The sequence below is a fragment of the Lipotes vexillifer genome, unplaced genomic scaffold (assembly GCF_000442215.2).
Source record: "Lipotes vexillifer unplaced genomic scaffold, Lipotes_vexillifer_v1.1 scaffold3, whole genome shotgun sequence".
Classification (NCBI taxonomy): domain Eukaryota; kingdom Metazoa; phylum Chordata; class Mammalia; order Artiodactyla; family Lipotidae; genus Lipotes; species Lipotes vexillifer.
This window is the reverse complement of record NW_006783631.1, coordinates 6,934,214-6,961,977: the sequence shown is the minus strand read 5'-3', so window position 1 is coordinate 6,961,977 and position 27,764 is coordinate 6,934,214. Positions and strand designations below refer to the sequence as shown.

Sequence of the window (27,764 nt, the reverse complement as noted above, 5' to 3'; positions counted from 1 at the left end):
CCCTACACACGGCAGTTTGAATTCATATATTTCTTCAGATTTCTTCTCCAACTTTGATTCTATCCCTTATCACAGGAGCTGGGAATTTTCTGATGGCCTCCCTCTTTTCCCAGCCTCTGACCTCTTTCTGGTACAGGACACCTTGAACTATCTAGAGAGCAAGGTTATTACTGTGAGTCCTCTACAGATGAACGAGTTCCATTCTGAGAGCACGTTCATAAGCCCAATTTGTTCATAAGTCCAACAAAGTTAGCCTAGGTACCTAACTAGCACAATCGGCTCTATAGTACTGTACTGTAATAGGTTTATAATACTTTTCACACAAATAAGAACAAACATAATAAGAAACAAACACAAAAATAAAGGAAACATTGTTAATCTTACAGTACAGTACCTTGAAAAGTACAGCAGTATAGTACAACAGCTGGCACACAGGGGCTGCCATCGAGTGAACAGGCAGGAAGAGTTACTGACTGGAGGAGGGAGAGGATGTGGGAGATGATAGAGCTGAAGGATCCTCAGCAATAGGAGACGGAGGGCAGGCTGCAATTTCACTCACGCCTGACACTGATGGCAAAAGTTCTGTTTCCTTGCTGGATTAAATTCTATCTACCCTCTTGAAAAAAACAATCCAGTGATGTCTAGGTAGTAGCTCTTTATTTCTCTTCATAGATGATAGGGTAGCACTGGATTGCACTGTGAACGGCTGCTGCAACCTTCGTGTACCATTCTACGTTCAGGTCCTGTGCCTCAAAAACTAACAGTGCCTCCTCAAAGAAAGAAAATCCCAACTGATTCACTATGCTGTACAGCAGAAACTAACACAACATTGTAAAGCAACTATACTCCAATAAAAATTAATAAAAACAAAATAAAGAAAACCCCCTGCCATTTCCTGTGTCGTGACTCTCTTCAGTTCTTCAGTTAGTTCTTCTTCCTCTTGTCCCTCTTCGTCCTTTCTCTGGGCCTCCAATTCCATCAGGTCTCCATTAGTAAGCTCCTCGTGTGGCACAGCAAGGAGCTTAATGAAGTCGTCCTCTTGCAGGTCTAGCTCCACCTTCTGTCTGAGGGTCACTAAGTTGCTGAAGACCACGTTAGTGTGTTTGAAAGTTCGGAACTTGAAGGTTCACATGTAGGGGACTTACGGTATCAACCTTGCAGCAAAAAATCCCTCCAGTGGGTCACGGAGCCCAGAGAATGAAACTCAGATGCTTATCTTGACAATCGATGTCTCTGTAATCAAGTCTCCATCTGTCCTCACCATCTTATTTCCCAATATTTCTACAAAAATTCCCTACTCTAGCTAGATTAGTGTATTCATTATGCTCCTAGTGAATGCACTAAGCTAATTGAGGCTTCCTCTCCCAGTCTCTACTTCACCTGTATGCTGTCCTCCCACTATCCAAATTCACATCCAATGTCCAGTTTTTGTCCTAGTGCTTCCTTTCCTTAACTATAGGGAAAGGAAACATTATATATATATATATATATATATATATATATATATATATTTTAACTTTCTATCACAGTCATCTAGCACAGCACAAAAAGTACTGAACAACTGAGAGAATAAGTTAATAAACCAGAAAATAAAGAAAGTAGGCTTTCCTTGACCAGATCAATACATAGAGATTTCTCCTTTTAAGTTCATATAACATCTACTGTCTGATCTATTAATTTAGCTCGTATTATTTACTGCCTTGTACCATTAATTAACTCTTCATCTCTGTAAGTATTATCTCCCCGATGGGATTACAAGCTCCTAGGGGTCAGAGTCTGCATCGTGTTTTGCTATCCCCCTCGGCATCAAAACAGCAACCTCCTACCCTCTCCAAATGCTTCTTGATTGACTGAGCAACAGACTAGCTGAATCTCCACTGCCAAGGGTCAGCAGCAGGGTCCTCTCTGACACCTAGACCATAAATCACAGGTTAAACCTTTCCTAGTTGTGAAAGCCTGGTTCATATGTCAAGATAACCTGGATCCTCAGAACCCTTGGTCAGCATCTGGGAGGGTAACAGCTGGGTTTGCCATACACTAGAGTCAGATATAAACTGTGACATGTTCGTGGTTGGTGGTGAAGGCATAGTGTCTCTAGGATGGACTTGAATGCTTGGCTCTAGTGTCTACATGATAAAAATGAAGGTCAGCTCCAGAGCCAGATATTTCTCTGTCACCTTTAGGAGACAGCCCAAACTCTAGTGTCCCTGAACAAAATTCTGCTTCATCTTTTGCCTGTGCTCCTTTGCTCTCTGTGATTCAGGCACTCTAAGCCACCTGTGGAGTCTTACACACCTAGATCTCCCCCTATTTCTCTCCTCTAATTGGAGCATCCTTCCCTTCCGTCTTTGTTTGACCAAATTCTATTCATTCTTCAAAACAGAGCTGTGTTATCCCTGCCCCTAGGAAGCCTCACCGTTTTCACCCTTTCTGGTGCCTCTTCCCTTGTGCTCCCCGTGTACCCTGAGCATCTGTCCTACTGCATCATCAGTTTTCAATACTGTCCCTTTCAACAGTGCCTATGAGCTTTTGGAGGGCAATACTTCCATCCTCAGATTTGAGTACAGTATCAGCAGAAAGTAGACACTTCAAAAGCTTCCTGAATTAAATGTGTAATAGGGAAGAACAAATCCAACTCCATATTAGATCTGTTTCTCTTACCTTAACCTTTGTATTCTATTGCTTTTGCTTCAAGTTAAGAATGTTGCCCATACCTGAAATATACAGGATAGCCCATTCTCAAGGCTCTGACCTTTAAGCAGATAACACTTTTTCATTCATATAGAGATAAAAAGTTGCAGAATGGAGAATAACAATTGTCCTATTGGAGGTTTACAGGAACATCGTGACCTGACCTAGGTGAACAGATGCAAGAACAAAGGATTCCAACACCAAGAAGTTTGCAGCAACCAGCTACAACCGTCCCTCATCTTGCCTTAAAAAATGCTTTGCTGAAACCCTTCCAGGAGTTTAGGGCTTTTGGGGGACTTGAGCCACCCATTCTCCTTGCGTGGCCTTGCAATAAAACTTTCTCTGCTCCAAACTCTGACATTTTGGTTTGTTTGGCCTCACTGTGCATTGGACATAAAAACATGTGTTCAGTAACATATAGAGGCAAAGTGAATTATATGAACGAATTATTAAAGTAGAAAACAAGCAAAGGAAATGACAGAAGTTTTGACTATTAAGTTATTTTCCCATAAGACAAATCTAGTACCCTCTGTTTCTCTTTTGAGAGAAATGGAGAAGAAGGAAGAGTAAGCTAAGTCATCATCATTACTCAGGCCTGAAAAAGCTACACATGCCCGGGAGATCTCTCCTTTGGTAAACATTCCCAGGCTTTGCTTGATATCTTGAAGTTTCGGCAATGGCTGTTCTCAGTTTCCATAAAGTGGAATGCCTCATCATACGTCTGTCTTCCCGAAACTCAAACTCTGCGCCCAGCCAGACAGCTTGTTGTGACAGTCATGGCCCTGTGGCTCTCATTTGTTTGCCCTCATGAATGGGATTTTCTCATCAACATTATCTTAGCTAAAACACAGAGGCATTGATGACAGCATAATCGAAGCAGAGGATGAGGTTCACCAAGTCATATGTTTACTTGATGTACAGATGGTGGTGAGATACAAATGGATTCTATGAAAAAGGGTGATATTGGGGAAGCTGCTCTGTGAATTGCAAAACTGCAGACTAAAACCATCTGGCCACAAGTATTAATAGGGTGAGCACTTTTATCCTTCATGACACAGCTCTCCCTGCCGTCTCCCCACCTCTGGGAGCCCCACTGGCCTTTATCTGATTAGTACTTCCCCTGATTATGGCTCATTCTTGGGTTTGACACATTCTGCATCGTAGAACTGTTGTAACATGAATATTGGTTAAAAATCACTTTTAACTCTTCTTCCACTGTTGACATGAGACGCTTCAGAAATGTTTTGGAGGTCAATTCTAGTAGTTCATTTATTCAGACACTTGCTTATACATTAGGCAAATATTAGCGAGGGCCTGTTATTAGCAAGGTGTTATACTAGGCCTTGGGCAAATAGTGGTGAACAAGGCAGGCAGTGTTCCTTGATTCCCACGAATCTTTACATTCTATGGTGACAGGAACATTGAGCAGCCAGTTATATAGACATATGATTAATACACATTCTTTTTATAATTTATTTTATTGAAGTATAGTTGATTTACAATGCTGTGTTAATTTCTGCTGTACAGCTAAGCAATTCAGTTGTACATACATATATAGTGTATATTTTAATATATATATACACTTTCTTATATTCTTTTCCATTATGGTTTATCACAGGATATTGTACATAGTTGCCTATGCTATACCATAGGACCTTGTTGGTTATCCATTCTATATATAATAGTTTGCATCTGCTAATCCCAAACTCCCAATCTATCCCTCCCCCACCCCCCTTTCCCCTTGGCAACCACAGGTCTGTGCTCTATGTCTGATAATACATATTCTTATGAGCTAAATTGTGCCCCCCAAAATCCATATATTGAAATCCTTATGTCCCCCACTCAGTACCTGAGTATGTGTCTGTACTTAGAGATAGGACCTTAAAGAGGTAATGAAGGTAAAATGAGGTCATTTGAGTAGGCCCATAGTCGATATGACTGGTGTCCTCACAAGAGGAGGATAATAGGTGGCAGATGGGCAGAGAGAAAAGACCATGTGAAGACACAGAGAGAAGAAGACTTCTACAAGCCAAGAGAGAGTCCTTCAGAAGAAGCCAACCCTGCCCACACCTTGAACTAGCCTCAAGAACTGCAAGAAGGTAAATTTCTGTTAGGTCACCTAATCCGTGGTATTTTGTTATCAGAGTCCTAACAAACTAATACATACATTTATACACATACTTACGGTCAGTGCTACAAAGGAGAAGAAACAGAAGACTCAATAAAGGGGCAGCTGGCATGCTTTGGGAAGGTTTCTTGAGAAAATATCAATTGAGATAAATCCTAAAAAAAAAAACAAGTGGAATGGTGTGTACCATAGCTGTAGGAGGATTTATTTAATTTAAACAAAGCCAATGATAAATAATCATCCAATAACATCCATGACGGCTGCTGATCAAAGGCTATGCCATTAGAATTTCATCCTATCTTCAGCTAGAGAAAGAACAAGTCAGTCCCAGCATTCTACTAAGTATAGAAAATTAATGACTGAGTAGAATAGATTGTTTAGTAATTTGTAATGCTGCAATGCCCTGTGTCTAACTACTGAAAAATTGTAAGGTGGAAAGAACATTGTTGCTTGTATCTAGGGACTCAGTGGAAGAAGCTGAAATGGTCTCTCCAATAAGCCATTTGCCTCCACTAAAAACATTTCTGCGGCATCTGGTTGATTTCTGGATCTTTGTTCATTATGTGTCCTTTGGCCCTGGAATTCTGTTCTGTGCCTGGCAATTGGCTTTCCCCTTCTGTCTTTCCAGCTTTCGTTTTACAGCCCCTACTGTCAGGTTGAGATCTCTCAGTGTGAAGACTCCCTTCCCCATCTTCTGGGTTCCATTTAGTTGTGCAGAGACTCATTTCTTACTCCTGAAAATTCCACTCTGGGTTTGATGACTCTAGTATATCAAAGCAGTAGATTGTGCAGCTAAAGGCTCGGGAGAGAATATTCTCTAATGAAAAGCCATTAGATGGTCTTTCTGCCATTTGACCTTTCTGAGGCTTGTTCTGTTTTCTGCAGTAATGTAAATATATAAAAATTCTCACCTAGGGACTTCCCTGGTGGTTCAGTGGTTGAGAGTCCACCTGCCAATGCAGGGAACACGGGTACGATCCCTGGTCAGGGAAGATCCCACGTGCTGCAGAGCAACAAATCCTGTGCGCCACAACTACTGAGCCTGCGCTTTAGAGCCCATGAGCCACAACTACTGAGCCCGCATGCCACAACTACTGAAGCATGAGTGCCTAGAGCCTGCGCTCCACAAAAAGAGAAGCCACCACAATGAGAAGCCCGCACACCGCAACAAAGAGCAGCCCCCGCTCACTGCAACTAGAGAAAGCCCGCACGCAGCAACAAAGACCCAATGCAGCCAAAAGTAAATACATTTATATTAAAAAAAACCTCTCATCTCTGAGAAAGTCTGTCCCACATTAAAAGAACCTTATCACAACTCTATCTTGTTTTTCTCTCCACATGCAATAGCTCCAGTACTATTGAAGGTCCTGTATACTCTGATAACTACCTTACCTACCAATCAATACACACACACAAGAGTATCCTACTGTGATTAAAAGATTGTCGCAAAAACAAAACTAAACACAACTTCTCAGATTTGGCTCCTTGGCACCTAACTCTATACGGATCACAGAGAGCAACATGCAGGGCCTTTCTGGGACAACCAAGCATCTCATTCACAAAAATCACTGTATGAAAGAATCCCAGGTTATCATTCTTCCTCCCTCAGATGCACCACAATGTGGGGAGTTGAGAAACACGACCTCTGGCAGGGGGCTTGGCCCTGCTGAATACACCTAATTTAGGCCACTTACACCATTTTCAAAAGAAGACACTGAGGTTAATGATTTCTTTGAAGAAAATAAGGTACGTGGTTGACCTCCTGTTTTCCTTCAAGAACTAAGATGAAGGTTTAGAAGGAACTTGAGTAATTCTAGACCAACTCTCTCCTTTAGCTACAAAGGACAATGAGGTCTAACAGAATAAAACTCACATTCTGCATTGATGAAGAGCATAGCTAAGCTGGAGTTCTGGACGCTAAGGCCTGAGTTCAAGGTCTTTGCCCAGATTGGCTTTTCAGTGAGAACTTGATGTTTAGAGAAGCACTACAGCAGAAAAAAACAGATTTCAGGGCTTCCCTGGTGGCTCAGTGGTTGACCGTCTGCCTGCCGATGCAGGGGACATGGGTTCGTGCCTGGGTCCTGGAAGATCCCACATGCCGCGGAGCAGCTAGAACCGTGAGCCATGGCCGCTGAGCCTGCGCGTCCGGAGCCTGTGCTCCACAACGGGAGAGGTCACAACAGCGAGAGGCCCGCATACCGCAAAAAAAAAAAACAAAAACAAAAAACTGGCATGCCCAAAGGAGTATCTGTGAAAGACAGGATCCGAGTGAGTAGAGGAAAATTCTAATACGCGTTCTCAGTCTGCTCTGATTCAGGAACAGACACCAGGTTCAACATCTGGCTTTAGCGGCTGTCAAGGTGGGAAAGTTACTTAAGCCCTCTGTGCCTTAGTTCCCTCACCTGTAAAATGGGGATTAAAAGCAGTACCCCTCTTCTAAGGCAGTTGTGAGTGAATGCAGGGAAAGCAGGGAGAACATGGCAAGCCCATGGCAAGTTCTGAGTGTTTGCTCGTATTTTCATTTTGTTACTGTTGCCCTTATTCTCTGAGACACTCTGGTTCCCTCCCTCTTTTGGATCAATGACCCAAAAAAAAAAAAAAAAAAAACATACTTTAAACTTTCAGGACTGAAGGACCCAAACTTCTTTCTTCCTATTCTCATTCCTATTCTCATTCTCATTCTCGTTCTCATCAGCAAAATAAAAATAACATTGAAATGTCAGGCCACTTGCAAAATAATTATAGTGGTGCCAGCTTTTTTTGGTTACTGAATGTTTCACTTGCAATTCAAAACACTCTGCCTCGATTGTCTAAAGAAATGAACCAGGTGGTCTCCTTTACTTTTGCACAAGTTCCTGTTTTCTTAGTCATCCAGATTGGTTTAGACAATGACAATATACATTCTAAGCACCTTTTTAAGAGTCTTTAAAAATAGCAGCCATTTGCTCCTCAAGAATAGAACGTGGTATCAATCGTTCCAGGGGTAGGTATGGCCCTGAGAAAGTGGTCCCCAAGACACATGGAACCTGGGGAGAAGTTGTGAGGAACTAGAGTGTGAAATGCATAAAGGAGGAAATCCAGGTGTTTTTTTTGTTTATTTAAGATTTGCACAGTTGGCTGTTCTGATCCCTGAAAGGGGACATGGGAGCAGCAGGGCTCCTAGAAGGTTTCCTCTCTGTTCCCATGCAGCCCCCAGATTTCCATGTGGCGTCAGACGCACAGGGGTGACGAGAATATGGGAAAAGCTGCACAAGGCATGGCAAAGTCTCTGGAAGCATCTAGGCTTTCACTTAGTACCCTTCATACTTACATGATAATCTTACTAAGGAATCATCACTGAGCATTTAACAGGGTCTGAAAAAAAAAAATAAAAACAAATAAAAAGGTCTGAGAGGGACTTTCCTGGTGGCGCTGGGGTTAAGAAACCTCCTGCCAGTGCAGGGGACACAGGTTCGAGCCCTGGTGTGGGAAGATCCCACATGCCGTGGAGCAACTAAGCCCGTGTGTCACAACTACTGAGCCTGTGCTCTAGAGCTCACGAGCCACAACTACTGAGCCTGCATGCCACAACGACTGAAGCCTGCATGCCACAACTAATGAAGCCCGTGTGCTTAGAGCCCATGCTCCACAATAGAAGCCACTGCAATGAGAAGCCTGTGCACCACAATGAAGACTCAAGGCAGCCAAAAGTAAATAAATAAATACATAAATAAACATTTTAAAAGAAAAGTCTGAGAAAAGTATGTCACATATACTCAGTGACTATTAGTGTGTGTGTGTATGTTAATATATAGATATGCATAATTTACTTTATAACACTATATAGGCAATGTCAGCTAAAGTAGAGTAAAAGTCTATGAAGACAATGGATTCACAATCCCTTGTCAGCCCCACTTAACCCCCAAATCTGTCTATTTATAGGACCACCAAGTGAAATGTTTTGGGAAAACCCAACTTTAGATACTACATAGGCTACTTTTGTTAACAGCGTACTGCACATTTCATTTTTCATCTAAAGCAGAGTTTCTCTGCATTTGAATTCTTTATAAACACCTGACCATATCACGAATAAATATTGGGGGCAGCAAGATACACTGTGGTGACCATGGACTTGGGAATGCAAAGGAAAGCCCTGTGCTTGAACACCTGCTTGGTCACTTGAACTTAATTGCTGACTCTCAATTTCCTCTTGTGCCTGTTGGTAAAATAAGAACCACTTAATATGTTCCATGAGCTCTTTTTTTTTTTTTTCTGTAGTATTGTATGACAAGGTCCTTGCATAATGCCTGACCTGCATGAGATCCACAGTAATTGTTGGTTCTACTGTCATATCACTTACAGTGAAAGGATGCCCTTGACTTTGCCTCATATTCACATGTACAAGACTTTCAAGAAAGGAGATGACAAAAATAGAAAATAAAGAAAAATACAAGGGAGGGATTACACCGTTGTCCTTCAACTCCCTCAAACTTCATCCCCTAGAACAACTAAATTCAGATGCCTTCTGTTTTGAGGATGATTTCGTTTGGACTTCTCTTCCTGATACCCAATGCAAACTGCACAAAATAACCACACACCCCCAAAACAATTGCACACTGTTTGAAGCTTTGGTAACAGGAGTGAATGTGCCAGGCATCCATGTGCTGACCTTCTCATAGGGGTCACCTTCTCTCTTAGACCCAAGACATTAGAAACACATGAACGACTCTCAAGTAAATCTTTAAATATCTGGATTCCCTGTTCAATTAATAATGTGCTATTTTCTATTTTCCATGAGGTACCATGTGTCAAGGGTAGCCCCAGTGGCCCTCAAAATTATTAGAACAATGTATATTATTTTTCTAATTTCTCATGTGAGATTTTTCTCTTATAAAGCCCATACAATCTCAAGTACTTGGAAAACAAGGTTCTTCAGAAATGTATGGGAGGAGAAAACTGTTTTTGTTAGTCTGATTTTTTTTACCTGTCTTTTTCCCCCAGGTAGAACAATGCCAGTAGACACAAAGCCTTGATCCATTTCAAAGAAAAATAAAAGAAATTCCAAAATTTCTGAATTTTCCAGATTTCAGGAACTTCTTGGAGAAAGAAGCAAGCAAGAGTTTTCTGAGACAGACATCAGAATGTTTTTAAATCTTTCTTTTACTTGTTTGATTTTTTTTGAGAGACAGGTCTAAAATAACATGATTTTTTTCTCCCTCTTTGCTGGATATTGGGGCAGCTTTAACCAGCCTCTCTCTCAGTCATGAATACATTTTAATGGACTGACACATGCTTAATAACACAGGTAATGCTTTAGAGCAAAGTGTCACTGGGGCCTGTACTATATTAAAACTGCATTTTTGACCTGAGCCCTACAAGTCTCTGTACTCAACCATCTCGCCGGTTGGAGAGAAACAGCCCAACGCCAGCTCACGATTTTTCGTCTTCAAATAAGGAGGATCGAGGTTTAATTTTTATAACTCTGCACATTAAAAAATGTTATGTTTCTAAGTGATTAACTCACCTCCATGACTAGAAATCTTAGAAATTTCATAAAAGTCCCATGACTGCACAAACTCACTCAGCTTTTATGACTCTAAGGAGTGAGGCCTGTTTTTGCCTGAAGTCTTGAGTCAGTGTGGGAGAAAAAGGAATTTGCTAAATAGCTTCTCAACACTGTGCTAAAGGGTTTAGATCCACTATCTCATATTTAATCATCATCACAGTCTTGTGATGTAAGCATTTTTTTAATCTCATTTTGTAGGTAGAAGCTAAGATGGTCCCCAATGATCCATGACTCCTAATATCTAGTGTGAGTGTTTCATCTAGCAATTTGAAGAAAAGAAGAGCTCTTGCCGGGGAAAAGGGAGGACTTCTTTGAGATACTTGGTGTTTTTCGATGAAGTCTTTGATGTGGCTTATCCTATGAGAAATGTTAAATTTCTGGACACTCCTTTTTCCATTGGCTAACAAGATCTGTGTATTAGTGATGGATTCCAGACTGTTTAGTGAGACAGTAGACAACTTATTTTTATTCTCAACTTCAATACACTTTGCTTTAGAAACAATTTTTTGTGTAGCACTTCCCAGTCTGTGACCCTGTCCTGAGAAGGGCTGGAACACAGGCTTTGTTGACATATATACTTCATTTTTCTTATCTTCAACTTTAACATCGACCTCCTCATTATCAAAAACCCTGTAATTCTAAAGGTAATTCCCCTTTTTTGATGGAGTTCAGAAACTGCTGAGCTGCACCATCAAAATAACTTCTGAAATCATCACTGACTGTGAATCCATTTTTTCCATAATTTTGTACTTACACCTACCAGTTTCTTTTGTTCAGTGGCAGACAAACATTTGACACCAACCTTCTGAGTTTCCTCAAAAAGGCTGTCAACAATATAGTCACAATTTGTTTGCTGATTATCACTAAGAGGTTGGTGGTCAGATCCTGTTTCACAAACCTGTTCTTCTTCTATACTTTCAAGATTATCTGCTTCTTTCATTCTGTTTTGTCTTCCTCCTGGTGTGGCCGCTGGGCTGGAGCCCCTCAGACTGGGAGCACTGCCTCCCCCAGACCCTCTCAAGTTCGGCGGCCATGCTGCTGGGACCCTGCTCGTCTCCCTCAGTTACTGCTGCCATCACCAAGCACGTGCTAAGGCTGGCTCTGACTCCTAATATCTGAACCCTTGTATAGTCTCTTTGACTTGAGCAAGGGTTAGACTTATTCATTTTTTCTAATGAATAGAATATGATGAAACGGATGGGATGAGATATATAAAGACTGTGGCTTTTGTCCTGGGAGTTCTTTCCCACTCTCTCCAGGGTCACTCACTCTGGGGTAAGAGTGCTGCCCTATGAATGAGGCAGCGTTCTGAAGAGGGCGGGGGGATAAGTTTGGATCTTCTGAGGTCTTCCCACAGCCACATGAGTTAGCCTGGAAGCAGAATTATAACCAGTTGAACCTTGAGATGACTGTCGCCCCTGCCAACAACTTGACTGCAGCCAGAATTGCTCAAAGGGCTCCTGGATTCCTGACTCTTAGAAAATCAGACATAACACATGCGGTTTTCAACTAATACATGTTGGTATAATTTTTTATGCAGCTGTAGATAACAAATGCACTCTCACTTACATGGGAGACAAAGTTAAGTTCATCTATGGCCCCAGACTAACTAGTAAAGGGAAAAGGTGCTTTTGGAACCTGCCTCTCTGACTCACAGACCCAGGCCCTTCTGTTATTTCCAGGGGTTTGAAACTGTATACAAGACCCTCTGTCCCTTCCTTTGAAGTAATAGGCTTTTGCTTTAGTCTCCCATGCCTACACTGAGTCTCAAAAGGCTGCTCAAGAGTTAATGATTAGGAAAAAAAATAGTTAATGATTAGGAATGTGAAGATGTAGAAATAAAGAATAGCTGTTGGGCTGGGAAACTGGTAACAATTTAGACTATAAATCAGCCACATGGAAGAATCACCAAATTCCCAGTTCCCTGAAAGATAAAGATAAAGACCTGACACATATTTCAAAGGTTTTTTTTTTAACAGGAAGCTGACCGCCCCCCCCCCCCGCCCCGATGAAAATTGCTGATCACAACAACATAGACCCTAGACTGGTTGAAACCAGAAGGTTGATGATGCTGGAAACTTCACCTTGATGCCAACCAATCTGAGAACTATGCACAAGCTGATCATACACCCCGCAGCTCCCTCCCTCACACTGCCTTTAAAACCCCTTACCTGAAAGCTATTGGGGAGTTCAGGTCTTTTGAGCATGAGCTGCCCCTTCTCCTTGCTTGTTGCCTTGCAATAAAATCTGTACTTTCCTTCACCACAATTCGGTGTCAGTAGACTGGCTTTACTGTACATGGGTGAGCGGACCCAAGTTTGGTTCGGTAACAGGTTCAATGGGCTTTTTTTTCACCCATTGACATCGGAGGCTTTCCCATAGCCTGACCTGATCTTGACTATTAAGTCACGTCCTTTACTTAACTCAATTTCCTCTAATTCACTTGCATAACAAAACTCACAGTCCAGTGGGGGAAGAAAGACATTTAAATTAAATAAATGATTCAGTGTCCTATAATCCAGGATGGATTTTGGCCCAGGGTGCAGAGAGGAGGGGGTTTGATTCAGGCTGTAGAGCCAGGAAGGCTTCTTAGGATTTGTTGACCTTGCAGCCTGCCTTAGCCCCCAATCCAACGCCTGCAGGTGGTCTGACCTCGGTAAGTACTTGTCACTAAGTGAACACATTGCTTCCAGAAGGACAGAGGACGTCAGTAAGATAACAAGTATAGAAGAAGGGAGAAAATTCCATGGCTCCATGTTGAAGGAATGGCAGATAGAAGAGTCAGGATATTATTCATATATCTATTCCATGTTGCTATACATCAGGACCTGTACTCTATTGCTATAAAAGAAAGTACTTTCCAATCTTCAACTTTTTGAGAACCATTTTAAAAACTTTTATGAAAATATGCTCAACATCTCTAATTATTAGAGAAATACAAATCAAAACTACCATAAGGTATCACCTCACACTGGTCAGAATGGTCATTATCAAAAATTCTACAAATAATAAATGCTGGGGAGGGTTTGGAGAAAAGGGAACCCTCTTGCACTGTTGGTGGGAATGTAAATTGGTGCAGCCACTATGAAGAGCCATATGGAGGTTGCTTAAAAAACTAAAAATAGAGCTACCATATGATCCAGCAATCCCACTCCTGGGCATATATCCATAGAAAACTGTAATTCGAAAGGATACATGCATCCCAATGTTCATTGCAGCACTGTTTACAATAGCCAAGACATGGAGGCCACCTAAATGCCCACTGACAGATGAATGGATAAAGAAGATGTGGTATACACACACACACACACACACACAATGGAATACTACTCAACCATAAAAAAGAATGAAACATTGCCATTTGCGGCAACATGATTGGACCTAGAGTTTATAATATTAAGTGAAGTAAGTCAGACAGAGGATGACAAATATCATATGATATCACTTATATATTGAACTAAAAATAATGATACAAATGAACTTATTTACAAAACAGAAACAGACTCACAGACTTGGAAAACAAACTTATGGTTACCAAAGGGGAAAGATGAGGGGAGGAATAAATTATGAGGTTGGGATTAACAGATACACACAACTATATATAAAATAGATAAACAACAAGGACCTACTGTATAGCACAGGGAAGTATATGCAATACTCTCTAATCACCTAGATGGGAAATGAATCTGAAAAAGAATAGATACATGTCTATGTATAACTGAATCACTTTGCAGTACACTTGAAACTAACACGACATTGTAAATCAACTATACTCCAATATAAAATTTGAAAAAGAAGAAAAAAAGAAAACAAATGTTGGCTCTTCAGACTTAGAGTAAATTTGTGAAGACTGGTTATCCCACATCTCTGGGAGCTGGAGCCTGTATGTTTTGGTCAGATTCTCAAACATGTATCGACTTGGCTGAACAAGAAACCGACATAGAAGTTGTCAGCAGACAGTACCTGTGAGGATTTCAGCTGCACGTTCTGTCATTTTCTGAATCACGAGTCTCAGGGTTCCATCCTCCAGGCTCAGCAGCAGGGTCCCTGAGCCCTCAGAGAGCATCGTGGACAGAAGAAGACCATCCTTGTTCCAAGTTCGAAACTGGAAACTCACCGAGAGCCCATCAATTTGGGGGGTGCCGGGCAGCAGCAAATAACTGCTGCTCGAGTTGACAAATGTGATGGGAACAATTTGTGGTTCCGAGCAGGAAAATGTGACATTGCCCTGGAAAACAATAAAAATCAAATATATAAAAGCCATTTTTTATTCTACAGTCTGACAGCTGATATAAACAACCACCTGGAGCTGACCTTAATTTCAGGATCATTTTACATACAGCAGCAAGATCTTAAAGGGAAAAATATGTCAGCTTTGTTCAGACACACCCACAAGATTGTTTTCCATTCTTTTTCCTGCATCATGGTGCTATCTGCAAAGAGGGTCATCCAAGACCCAGGGTCGGTGGGGGGATGGGAAGCATCAGAAGTTTCTAGGGATCCAGAGATAAAGCTAATTACATTCATTCATTGAATAATGCTGTACTGCAGGTCAACTAAGTGTCAAGCACTGGGATACCTTTCAAAGAGATACACATGAGAAAACTTTGTTACAATCTGGAATGTCCCCAGGGCAGCCTGGTAAAAGAAATAGCTAAAGAAGCAAAGGTTTCACAAGGGAGGTGATGCTTTCCTGGAAGGAAGTGGGGGAAGACAAGAGTGAGTGCCCCGTCAGCCTTCTCAGCAGATGGCATGGTGTTTGCAAAGGCTTGGAAAAATTAGCAAAAGGGAAAGAGTCATTTCTGAACTTGCAGTGGGACAGAGAGGACCATGGACCATAAAGCAGGTGAGTTTATGCTTGCCAAAATTATCATTCAAAGTTAGAAGCAGTAAAGTGACATTGGCCAGATTTTTAATGTATTAAGAGTATTTTTAGTAACATGGGGAGTTGGGGGGGGATGCATGAGAGGACCAGAAGTGGGGAGTATTGTGTGTAGACTAGAACCAGGAAGAAGTGGAAGAAGATTACCCTTTGCATAAGTGAGGGAAAAATGGGTCCGAGTTTACTTGAGGAAGTTACAGGAAAATAGACAAATGTATATATGTGCCCAGCTGAGCCATGCTCTGGAGTCACTTTTACTAGATGAATAGGAGAAAGCCTGGAATACTGTCTAGATTATGAATAGGTGTTACAATATGAAAGCCATTTGTAATTTTTATATCCAACCTCTACACAATGAAGTGAGCTTATTCAGGTAAGTGTAATGCAGTATTTTCCTCTAAATAGTCATAGACACATCTTTTTTTAACTTATTTTATTGAATTATAATTGATTTACAATGTTGTGTTAATTTCTACCGTACAGCAAAGTGACTCAGTTATATATATATATATATATATATATATATATATATATATTCATTCTTTTTCATGTTCTTTTCCATTATGTTTTACTACAGCATAGTGAATATAGTTCCCTGTGCTATACAGTAGGTCCTTGTTGTTTATGCAGTTTATATATACTAGTTTGCATCTGCTAATCCCAAACTACCAATCCATCCCTCTCCACTCCCCTTCCCCCTTGGCAAACACAGTCTGTGCTATTCATAGACACACCATGTTCCCTGTAAATCTCTCAATGCCAATGAAAGAGGCTAAGCTCCACCTATTTCCATAGCCAGTGCCACTTCTGCAAAAAAATAGACAGGGATTTCTGAAAGAGGAATGCCCTGGCTTGCCTGGCTGCCTGAATTCAACTTTGCACTAAAGTGGCCAGGTAGTGGGGTTAGATACCTAGGACAGCTCCTAGTCCTAGAACAGATTAATTCTTCAGGTTGTACAGCCTCATAATCCTGAAAAAAACATCCTTAGGTCCCAAATATATTTGTTAGTGATAGTCCTGCATTTCTGAAAACAAATAGAAGTTTCCAAACAAACTTCTCCCAATAGTACATTTCTAATGATGCACTCATCAAGCACACCGCTATGAGCATATTCTTGCATTGATCATTTTTTGTAGTTGTTTAGATGTGTTCTTCTCTTTAGGCTAGATCCCCAGAAGTTAATTAATGTGTCAAAGGGTAAGGCCCTTGATATCCATCAAGAAATTGCCCACAGTTTATACTGCATTTGGCATTAGGCTAAGTGCTAACATGCATATCTCATGTATTCTACACAATGACACTGTGTTCATTTAAAAAATGCACAAATTGGGTTTGGAGAAGCTAGGTGATACGACAAAAGCCAGAGTCCTCCTTAGCAGTGACAATGGGGGACAAACCTATGTTTGTCTGACATGGAGGCTTTTGGCAGCCATCTCTGAGAACTTCCTCCTCTGTACTGGGTACCATTGTTAAAAAAAACATCTACCAGCTTGCTTTTGATATCTCATTGCTGTTTTAATCTGCTTTTTTTAATTGATATATAGTCTCATACTGTTGTGGTTGGAAAAGATGATTGATATGATTTCAATTTTCTTAAATTTAGTGAGGCTTGATTTGTGACACAAGATGTGATCTATCCTGGAGAATGTTCTGTGTGCACTCGAGAAGAAAGTGTATTCTATTGTTTTTGGATGGAATGTCTTATAAATATCAATTAAGTCCATCTGGTCTAATGTGTCATTTAATGCTTGTGTTTCCTTACTTATATTCTGTTTGGATGATCTGTCCATTGGTGTAAGTGGGGTGTTAAATTCACCTACTATTATTGTGTTACTGTTGATTTCCCCTTTTATGGCTATTAGCATTTGCCTTATGTATTGAGGTGCCCCTATGTTGGGTGCATAGATATTTACAATTGTTACATCTTCTTGGATTGATCCCTTGATCATTATATAGTGTCTTTCCTTGTATCTTATAATAGTCTTTATTTTAAAGCTTATTTTTTCTGATATGAGTATTGCTACTCCAGCTTTCTTTTGATTTCCATTTGCACAGAATATCTTTTTCACCCTCTCACTTTCAGTCTGTATGTGTCCTTAGGTCTGAAGTGGGCCTCTTGTAGACAGCATATATATGGGTCTTCTTTTTGTACCCATTTAGCCAGTCTGTGTCTTTTGGTTCAGGCATTTAATCCATTTACATTTAAGGTAATTAATGATATGTATGTTCCTATTACAATTTTCTTGATTGTTTTGGGTTTGTTTTTGTAAGTCTTTTCCTTCTCTTGTGTTTCCTGCCTAGAGAAGTTCCCTTAGCATTTGCTGTAAAGCTAGTTTGATGGTGCTGAATTCTATTAACTTTTGCTTGTCTGTAAAGCTTTTGATTTCTCTGTTGAATCTGAACGAGATCCTTACTGGGTAGGGTAATCTTGGTTGTAGGTTTTTCCCTTTCTTCACTTTAAATATATCTTACCACTCCCTTCTGGCCTGTAGAGTTTCTGCTGAAAGTTCAGCTGTTAATCTTATGGGGATTCCCTTGTATGTTATTTGTTGCTTTTCCCTTGCTGCTTTTAATATTTTTTCTTTGTGTTTAATTTTTGTTAGTTTGATTAATACGTGCTTCGGCATGTTTCTTCTTGGATTTATCCTGTATGGGACTCTCTGCACTTCCTGGACTTGATTGACTATTTCTTGTCCCATGTTGCATAAGTTTTCAACTATAATCCCTTCAAATATTTTCTCAGACCCTTTCTTTTTTTCTTCTTCTTCTGGAAGCCTATGATTCGAATGTTGGTGTGCTTAATGTTGTTCCAGGGGTCTCTGAGACTGTCCTACATTCTTTTCACTCTTTTTTCTTTATCCTGCTATGCATCAGTTATTTCCACCATTCTATCTTCCAGCTCACTTACTGTTCTTCTGCCTCAGTTATTCTGCTAGATTCCTTCTAGAGTATTTTTAATTTCAGTTATTGTGTTGTTCATCACTGTTTTTTTTCTCTTTAGTTCTTCTAGGTCCTTGTGAAATATTTCTTGTATTTTCTCTATTCTATTTCCAAGATTTTGGATCATCTTTACTATCACCACTCTGAATTTTTCAGGTAGTTTGCCTGTTTCCTCTTCATTTTTTTGGTCTTGTGGGTTTTTATCTTGCTCCTTTGCCTGTAGGATACTTCTCTGTCTTCTCATTTTGTCTAATTTACAGTATTTGAGGTCTCCTTTCCCTAGGCTGCAGGGTCATAGTTCCTCTTGCTTCTGTTCTCTGCCCCTGGTGGTGGGGTTGGTCCAGTGTCTTGTGTAGGCTTCCTGATGGGAGGGAATGGTATCTGTGTTCTGGTGGGTGGAGCTGAGTCTTTTCCCTCTGAAGAGCAGGGCCTTGTCAAGTGGTGTGTTTTGGGGTGTCTGTGTACTTAGTATGACTTTAGGTAGTCTGTGTGCGGATGGGTGGGTTTATGTTCCTGTCTTGTTTGTTGTTTGGTGTGAGGGGTCCAACACTGGGAGCTGCTAGCAGTTGGGTGGAGCTGGGTCTTGGATTCAGCTAGAGGCCTCTGTGAGGGCTCTCAGTGATTAATCTTCCTTTGGGGCTTTGAATTCTCTAGTGGTCCAGCATCGTGGACTTGGTGCTCCCACTCCAGAGCCTCAGGCCCGACTTCTGGTCGAGGGGCCAAGACTCTGCAAGTCGCTCATCTCAGTTATGCAAGGCTCTTTATAGTCCTTTCCAGTGTCCAATGTCTTCTGCTAGTTTCTGTCTGGTGTTCTGTGAGAATTGTCTCATCTGTAGATGTATTCCTGATGCATCCATGGAGAGAGATGAACTCCACGTCCACCTACTCTTCTGCCATCTTGAATCTCCCTGGATGGTGCAGGTGTACTCACTGTCATCCAGCAGGTGCACGGTGCAGCTGTACTCATGTTCCAGGCTCCTGATGCTGCCACTCATCAACCTGCTCAGCATTTTCCCACCCGCCCCCTGTGTCCAGGAGAGAATCGGCAGTGCTGCAGACCCCGGACCAGGCACCGCTCAGCCAGGCAGCTCCACACAAGCACCTGCACCTGCACCCTCACCCCAGTGAGGACGCCGCCACTGCCTCCTGCTGATCTTCTCCTCCTTCTCCGCCTCCACCTTCCCCCAGCCCAGAGCAAGCGCCTGGCTCTCTCTCTTCTCCATGCCCCACTGACCCTTAATCTGAATTTTTGAATTTCTGGTTGATATCCTTTCAAGATGAAATATCCCCACTGATGGCAGATTAACTGAGGCAAGGCTGTCTTTTAAACAAAGCAAAATCACAAATGCTCCCACAGGGAACTTGGGAGTAGCAGTAACTCTTCTTGCCCTTTACTTTTCCTGAGGTCAGTGTCACCTCCTCTGCTAACAATTTGCCACAGCAGAGCTGTACCCAAAGTTTGAGGATGTGTAGAAGGGGGAAAGGTGACAAGGCTGAAGGTAGAAGCCTAGAACTTTGTAAAATGCCCCTTCTTGCACTGATTTAAAATCCAGTGTATAAGGCTCACAGACACAGAGAACAGACTTGTGGGTGCCAAGGGGGAGGGGGTTCAGAGGAGGAATGGATTGAGAGTTTGGGGTTAGCAGATGTAAACTAGAATGGATAAGCAACAAAGTCCTACTGAACTATATTCAATATCCTGTAAAAAACCATAATTAAAAGAATATGAAAAATAATATATATATATATATATGTATAACTGAATCACTTTGCTGTATACCAGAAACTAACACAACATGGTAAATCAGCTATTTTTCAATTTTACAAAACCCTTAAAATCCAATATTTAGCTCCACTCAAGCCATTTTGAGTGTTCTCTGGATAGACAATCGTGGAGGGTGGTCCTCAGGACAGTGGGGGTCTAGAGGAACTTAGATTATCCCCTGCATTCCACTGAAAGTTTAATGGGCCCCAGTACCTTTGAAATAGGCCAGGGGACCCATAAGCCCTTGAGAGGCACTCAGGAGACACTCCAGGTCCCCAGCAAGATCCTGGTGGCAAGAACTTCAAATAATGCTTCAGGGATTCTCACTGGTTAAGGTAAGGCCAGGTGTGGGGATCAATGCTTTTTTCAACAGGGAGCAGGAGAACTTGGAAATGCATTGTCTTTGGATGGTGTCTCCACATTACTGCAGGCCGTGCTCTCCACTCCGTCTCCCACATTTCTTTCATGCTGTCCTCTGTTGTCCTTGTGTCCACGCAGCTGCATGAGCTGTCCAAAACTTCTCTGTTTTTAGAGCACTTCCCTGCTCTGTTCTCCAGCGGTAGGTCCAAGGGCAAGTAGGAGAGAGAGTTGGGAATAGATGGGAAATGCCTTCTACACCCAATCTGACCCACCTCTCCTGACAAATGTAAGTGTTCCTGGCTGAGCTGTTTGTCACACTGCTGTGCAGCACCCCCTGCCCCATTCCACATCCATCTCAGCTGTGCTGGTTGCTGGCAGAAGTGCCAAAGTGTCAAGAGGCACTGATACTCAGCCCCATTCACCACAATGGAGAGAAAGAAGAAATTAGCTAAATGAAAAAGTAGTACTTTTGAAATCAACATGGACTATTGAATCATTTTCAATAATGCCATTTGTGACTCCAGAATCCTTCTCAAGACAGCATTTGAGGGAGTCCCCAGCAATGATTTAGAAAGAGCATGCGAGAAGACAATATTACTCAAGCCTTAAAATGAATGAAATAATGCCATTTGCAGAAACATGGATGGACCTAGAGATTATCATACTAAGTGAAGTAAGTCAAAGAAAGACAAATACCATATGATACCACTTATTTGTGGAATCTAAAATAAAAGATACAAATGAACTTATTTACAAAACAGAAGTAAACCCACAGACATAGAACACAAACTTACAGTTATCAAAGAGGAAAGGGTGGGAGAAGGATAAATTAGAAGTTTGGTATTAACATATACACACTACTATATATAAAATAGATAATCAATAAGGATTTACTGTATAACACAGGGAACTATACTCAGTATCTTGTAATAACCTATAAGGGAAAAGAATCTGAAATATATATATGTATGTGTGTGCATGTGTGTCTGTACACCTGAAACTAGCACAACATTGTACATCAACTATACTTCAATTTTAAAGAAAACAAAACTGTTTAAAAAAAAGAGAGAAGACAGTGTACTTGAGAAAGGTGTCAAAACAGAGAGCAGCAAAAAGTCAACAGACTGTATTCTACCCTATATACCAGCTTAATCCATTAATTCAACTTTCATCCCATCCCCATGAAGAAGGACACTCCATGCCTCAGACTCTCCATTCTACTGTAGATTTAATTCAGTAGGGATTTCAACACGCATTCAAGATTTCTCCAACATTGTAAAACAATGCACTAAGCATAGGGCTTTATAAGTTATACATGTAAATGAGATCCTGTTCCTTTTCAGTTTATAGTCATTAAATGTACATTTTTGCCTGTAACTGATGCAAAGTATCCCATGACACAGGGATGCACCATGGTGGTCAAATCTTCAAGGTAAATCAACCAGCCCTGATCCTACAGATGAGACTGCAAGAAAGTCAGTATCGCTGACATGGTCTCTTTTTCCCTGAATATATTACAAGATCTACAGGGTCTTTCACTGTCCCCAAAGGAGGTCACTCTACACTGAAGAGTCTAAATCCTTGGTGTCTGATGTGCCTCACTTGACTACACCACCAGGCCCTGGTTGGATGGTGACCCTCCATAGGACAATGGCTCCACTGAACCACAGGTTGCTGGTACCTATAAGTGGGGGCCTCTCTTTGTCCCGCAAATGGCAGTTCTTAGTGCCCAGTGCTTTCATGCTCATACATGCTCATTCTTCTCCAAAAGATAAGGTATCCACAAGTGACGGGCCCATCTGTCCCTCGGGGTCCCCCAAACCATGTCCACTTTCCTTCTCTGGGGTCCACCATGGCCTTTCCTTTGCAACCCTCAAAACACAGAAGTTCCTGTCCCACCTCTTTTCTCAGACAAAAGACTTTGATTTCTATGGATGGAGCACAGAACGCTGAAACTCTAAGATCTGTTCATAGACCATCTTAGAGAGACTGTCCATTTCTATGGAAAAACACTTTGTTTTGTATCATTAACAACAAGAGCTGTACTGTCCCCTATCTGATTCATGAAGATTGATGGACTCCTAATAATGGTCAGGACCTTAAAACACAAGAAGCAGGTTTGTGTCAGCGGGAGGAGGCAAGCCCTTTTCATTGATTCATCCTCCCCAAGCAGACCCTCCCTTTAGAGGGCAGAGAAAAACCTCCACACTATTAATTGCTATGAAGAAACAGTACATGAGGTCTCACACAAAGTAAGCCTCTTCTAATCTGGAGGGTTACAAAAGGCTTCCTTAGGGAAGTGACATTGGAATTGAGATTTTACAGGAGAGCAGGTGTAACTAATTGGAAAGTGAGCCAAAGTTTTATCCGAGGACAGAGGGAACGCAGTTTCTAAGGTCAGAGACAGGAAGGTGGGCAGTATATTCAAGGACCTGCCAGAAGGTCAGCAGATGGCAGTTCAGAAGCCAGCATAATAGCAGGCAAGATCCAGTGGGAAGGGCAGGAAGGGATGCAATCATTAAGACTTTAGACCATGTCGAGGTACTAGAACTTGATCCTATGGACAAAACAGAATGGAAAGGGGTGAAGAGAGAACTGATGTATAGATTAGGCAGTAGGGTAATATTGTGCTTGAGATGCATCCCTCAGGGGGCTGTAGGTATGGAATAGAGTATGCACTGTGTGCAAGAAAGGATGCTCAAGGGCCATACTTCGGGCACTTAAGGGTTTGTGGAGGGCTCTATCTAGAATGGTGAGGGAGAACAGCAAACAGATAGTCTGCAGGTAAAATTGATAGTAGGTGCTGTGCAGGCTTGAGGGGCTTCCACTCTCCTCTGCTTGCCTAGGGACCTCAAATAGCACAGAGCAGGGATGGCCCTGCACTGTGGGTTGACCATCACCTGCCTTGATTTGTGGCCTCTCCCACTCCTGTATGAAGACACTGACAGCAAATGCAAGTTCTTAAGTTCATTCATCCAATCCATGTGTGTGGTTACTATGGCAACCAGTCCCCTCAATATACTTCCTGCCTTTCTCCCTTCACCAGGAGTGACCTCTTCGGGCCTCTGCACCCACCCTCACACCCCCTCCCTCCTTCCTTCTGGCCCATTCCTGGGGCCTTTTCAGACCCTCCCCAACCCCGAGGTGGCTGCCTTCTTCACCAGGTCCCAATGGTTTGTGTCCCTAGACCATTTATTCACATATCCATACAAGTGTTACCATACACTTATCATTATCGCTTAGACTGCCTCGTAATAATTAGCTACTCTTTACTACTTGCATAGGCTTTTCATAAAAATTCATCTGTAGTCGGGTAGAGAGCATCTGGCTTTGAATTCTGAGAAGAAAGTGAAATTGTTCAATTTAGGCAGAATCGGATTCTTATCATGAATATTTACCAGGAAAACCATATGGTCTCTCTGATTCCTTAATTTTTGCTACTATAGCTGCGAGAATAATGGTAGAGTGTTGATTTAGGATCAAACGAGAACATGGGCATTGTGTCTAGCATTGTTCCTGCCTCGTTTTTCTTTTTCCTTTTTCTTTTTCGGGTGACCTGAGGCCAGTGACCTCAAGAGTCTTAGTTTCCTGTTTTGTAACCCGAGGCTGGTGGACTGGGTGGTTCACAGATTCCCACAAGGGCCCTCATTCTTTGGGCATCTGAGACTGAAAACCCATATTCTTATCATCTATCTTCTCTTAGGAGGGGGGATAGGCATCAACAGAGTCATTTCCAATGTTGGAGTGAGAAGTGTAACCAAGTACTTGCTTTTTAAGACGTTTTTAAAATAATGCTTCAAAGCATAAGAAAGGAAACCTAAGACTTTTCCCTACCAATTCCTTTCTAACTTCAGGGAATACAGCAAGAGTCTCCATAGATAATTATAATACATATATATATTAAAAGCAAGTAAGCAGATGATACTGGTCCATATTTTTAAAAGAGAAGCCCAATTAAAAATAAAAAACATGTTTACCAGGGTATAACAGCTACCTGATTGACTATTCCTCCTCCTGCCCCCCTCATCAGAAACAGCATCCTAAAATACAAAGAGAATGCTAGGTTAATGTGGAACTGTATCAGGAATTAAGGTGGTTGAAACTTTCTTGGGGATAATAAAATGGGAGGAATTATATGTAAGCCACATAGCTGGGTGCTGGTCCAAGGGCAGTGCAAGGAAAACAATGAGAGAAAACACAGGTTCTCAGCTGCAGCCTCCATCCAAATGAATCCAGGTCATTCTGCCGCCAGATCAGAAGTTTGTCAAATGCTGACTGAAATCCAGTAAAAGGCATCCAACCAGAATCTTTCCTCCATGGTGGGGGAGCTCATCCAAAAGAAGATCTTAGAGTAATAGCATAATTACTGTTGTCTCCTAATGCCTCATGGATAAGGAGGATCCGACAGAGAGAACTTAGAACCACTTAAGTCCGTGTTATGTGACTACAGAATGGATCAGATAAACTGTCACAGACAGGGCTTATCACGTGTACAGAAGGACCAACTTCAGAAGATGCTGTTCTGCTTACAATGGGGGAAACATCATCATGGTCTAAATGTGGGTATATGGTAGAAGGAACAGATAGAAATGTATTACACAGTGATCTAATGATCTCTGTGTTTGTCAAAGATTCCTAAACATGGAATCTATCACCACTTGTTCATTGGACACCTGGTATTTTAGCCAGGTCTCAGATAGTGTAAAGACAAAAATGCCAAAATTGACTAGGCTAAAACAAGGAACTAATAAGACTAAGAAGAAAGACATTAACAAATGACTGAATTAGTGCCTATTTCACAGCTTTAGGATTGAACATAATCCTTTGCTTATTTCAGTGGAGGCCATGGATGTACATGGCAAATTTTAGACCTTAACAGCAAAAGCTAACTGTGCCTAAATTTCTACTTGGGCTTTGCTTTTGCCTTATCTCTATGGCAAGAATCCACTCTCTTTCAAAATTGTTACTTACTTGCTGATCTTGTATTGGCTGCATAGACCATAGGTTATAGATAAAGGGGCCAATCACTGATGAATTGCTAACAGGTATTTCTCATTGGTGGGCATTTTCCCCCAGTCAAACTTTGACCAGAGAAGATGCGTGCCGTGTTTGTCTAGTTATCTTGGTTTGGCAAGTGTGTTCCTTCTGGACTCATTTCACTACAAAGACACCTACTACTGCCTGGGATAGCGATTCAAGCCAGTTAGGTCTTTTGCAGAAGGCACCAGAAAATTATCCTCTGCTCTGCTTTAAATTATAATCTGAAAATACAGAAGTTATAGATAAAACGCATGTGAGGAGAAGGCAATGTCATTGGCCTCTAACTCATCCTCAATCAGGTCATTTGCCAACACTTCCTGACTCTCTTCTCCTGGTACTTTATTTCACCCAGCAAACACTGCTCACCAGCTGAGCAGTGAGACCCTGCTCTGGGGTTGAGTGCCCTGGGAAGAATAAGACATAGATAAGACAGGAGCCAAGCCCTGAGGACCTACTGGCCACCAGGATGTGCAATGGAATTGATGAATTTGGGATGCCATGGTCTTGGACTTTGGCAGACAGTCTGATTGGCTCCCTAGGAGGGTGGGGGAAAACTGCCCCAGAGCCCTGTGCCTCCTGGCAGCCTACAGATTCCAGGCATACGCAAGCACAGTTGCAGTTCACTCCCCCAAAACGGAAGAGCCCATCCCCTCACTGTGCCTCTGACGTGGGGTGGGGTGGCAGTGCAGATTGGCATTAGCAGGAAGGGTGGAACAAACCAGAAATTGAGCTGCCAGATCTTGGACCCTGGTCCTCTGACACCCAGGGCACCCAGCTCTCTGTCATCTGAGAACTCTCCATCTGCCCACACAGAAAAAGAGAAAGAAAAATAAAAGGGATTTAAAGAGTGGACATTCTACGAAACAGCGCCATTTGCAATGACATGGATGGACCTAGAGATTATCACACTAAGTGAAGTAAGTCAGAAAGAGAAAGACAAATACCATATGATATCACTTATATGTGGAATCTAAAATAGGACACAAATGAATTTATCTACGAAACAGAAACAGACTCACAGACCTGTGGTTGCCAAGGGGGAGGGAGTTGGAGGAGGGATGGACTGGGAGTTTAGGATTAGCAGATGCAAACTATTATATACATGTATAACTGAATCATGGTGCTGTACACCAGAAACTAACACAACATTGGACATCAACTATACTTCAACAAAATAAATTTTTTTTAAATATAAAATAAAATAAAGAGTGGACCATTCTTTGTCTGTTGAAAAAGACCTGAGGTCACAGGTGGAGGTAGGCTAGGAATAGACCTGGGCCAAAAGTAGGATGAGTCTGAATTGAGTCTGGGGACTAAGGTAGAAGCTAAAGCAAGGAATACATGGGTGAGCAAGGGAGGTGTAGGGTAAGTGGCCAGTCTGCTCTCACTGGGACTCCTCAAATGTTGTCACAGCCAAGTCCCAGCTCATCCCTTCCTGGGGTCCTGAAAAGAGATGATAAGTCAGGAATGGCTGACCTGCTGTACCAGAAAATCAACTTTTAAGACCTCAAGGGAATATGGCAGACCTAGCTTGAAGTTCTGCTTACCTTGATGGTTTTAGAGTTTCCTAAAGCACTTCCAGCGTTTACTGTGCTGAGCTGTTATTTACCAAGCATTTTCATTGTGTGTGTTTGTTTTGTTTTTATTGTTTTTAATCATAATCCAGACATCACAACACCCTGGTGAGTAAAAAACAGAACTAGCAATGCAAGGCTGTGTTTCCATCGCAAGGCATCAAGCAAAGCCAATCAAGCATTTATGAGCTGGGGGGAAACGATCTTGATTCAATCTAATATGTGGGGAAAGATTTCAAAGCCAGTTCTTGATTTTCCAAATGAGTACAACCATTTCTAATTTGATTTGTCTGAAAACTACCAGGACTGACTGGCATGCTCTCAGCAAATATAGGGGAAGGCAGCCCTGGGAGCTAAAGCTAACTTTGTGATTCACACACTCAGGGGAGCAGGTGACCGAATGAAGGCTCTTTTCCACATTTGGGGGAAGATAGATTCCTTCATTTTGTTTGTTTGTTTGTTCAACAGATATTTATAAAGCTGCTCAAATGATCCAGGCTTGGTTCCAGTGACAAGGACACAACCCAGGAGACAGGCAGGCTCAGGTCTTGCCCACCTGGAGCTTGCATTGCATTAGAATGAAGGCCATAGGACATGTCATCACACCTGCGATGGGGCGCACTGAGAGATAAGTCTATGTTTCTGGGTCAGCATGTAGCAGGGCTTTATGAAGTCCCTTTTCATCTGAGCTTGGGATGATAAATAGGAAGGAGTGAGGATGGGAGCTGAATTGGAGCAGAAGGAAAGAAAACAGAGAACAGCACTGGGAAGATGGGCATGGCAATAGTAAACACAGGCAATGTTTTTTTTCTGCCAAAGGAGGCCTTCAAGGTTGAAG

General features: G+C 41.8%; 1 protein-coding gene and 1 pseudogene across 1 annotated transcript in view; both read right to left on the bottom strand.

Annotated features, from left to right (window-relative positions):
- CNTNAP5 (contactin associated protein family member 5) overlaps positions 1–27,764 on the bottom strand; it is an 884,418-nt gene that overhangs the window by 383,420 nt on the left and 473,234 nt on the right. The window contains exon 8 of the mRNA XM_007456361.1: positions 14,328–14,592. Within this exon, the coding sequence (XP_007456423.1) occupies positions 14,328–14,592 (265 nt within the window). The remainder of the gene's footprint in view (positions 1–14,327; positions 14,593–27,764) is intronic.
- Positions 10,469–11,304, bottom strand: LOC103085425 (UBX domain-containing protein 2A pseudogene; annotated as a pseudogene).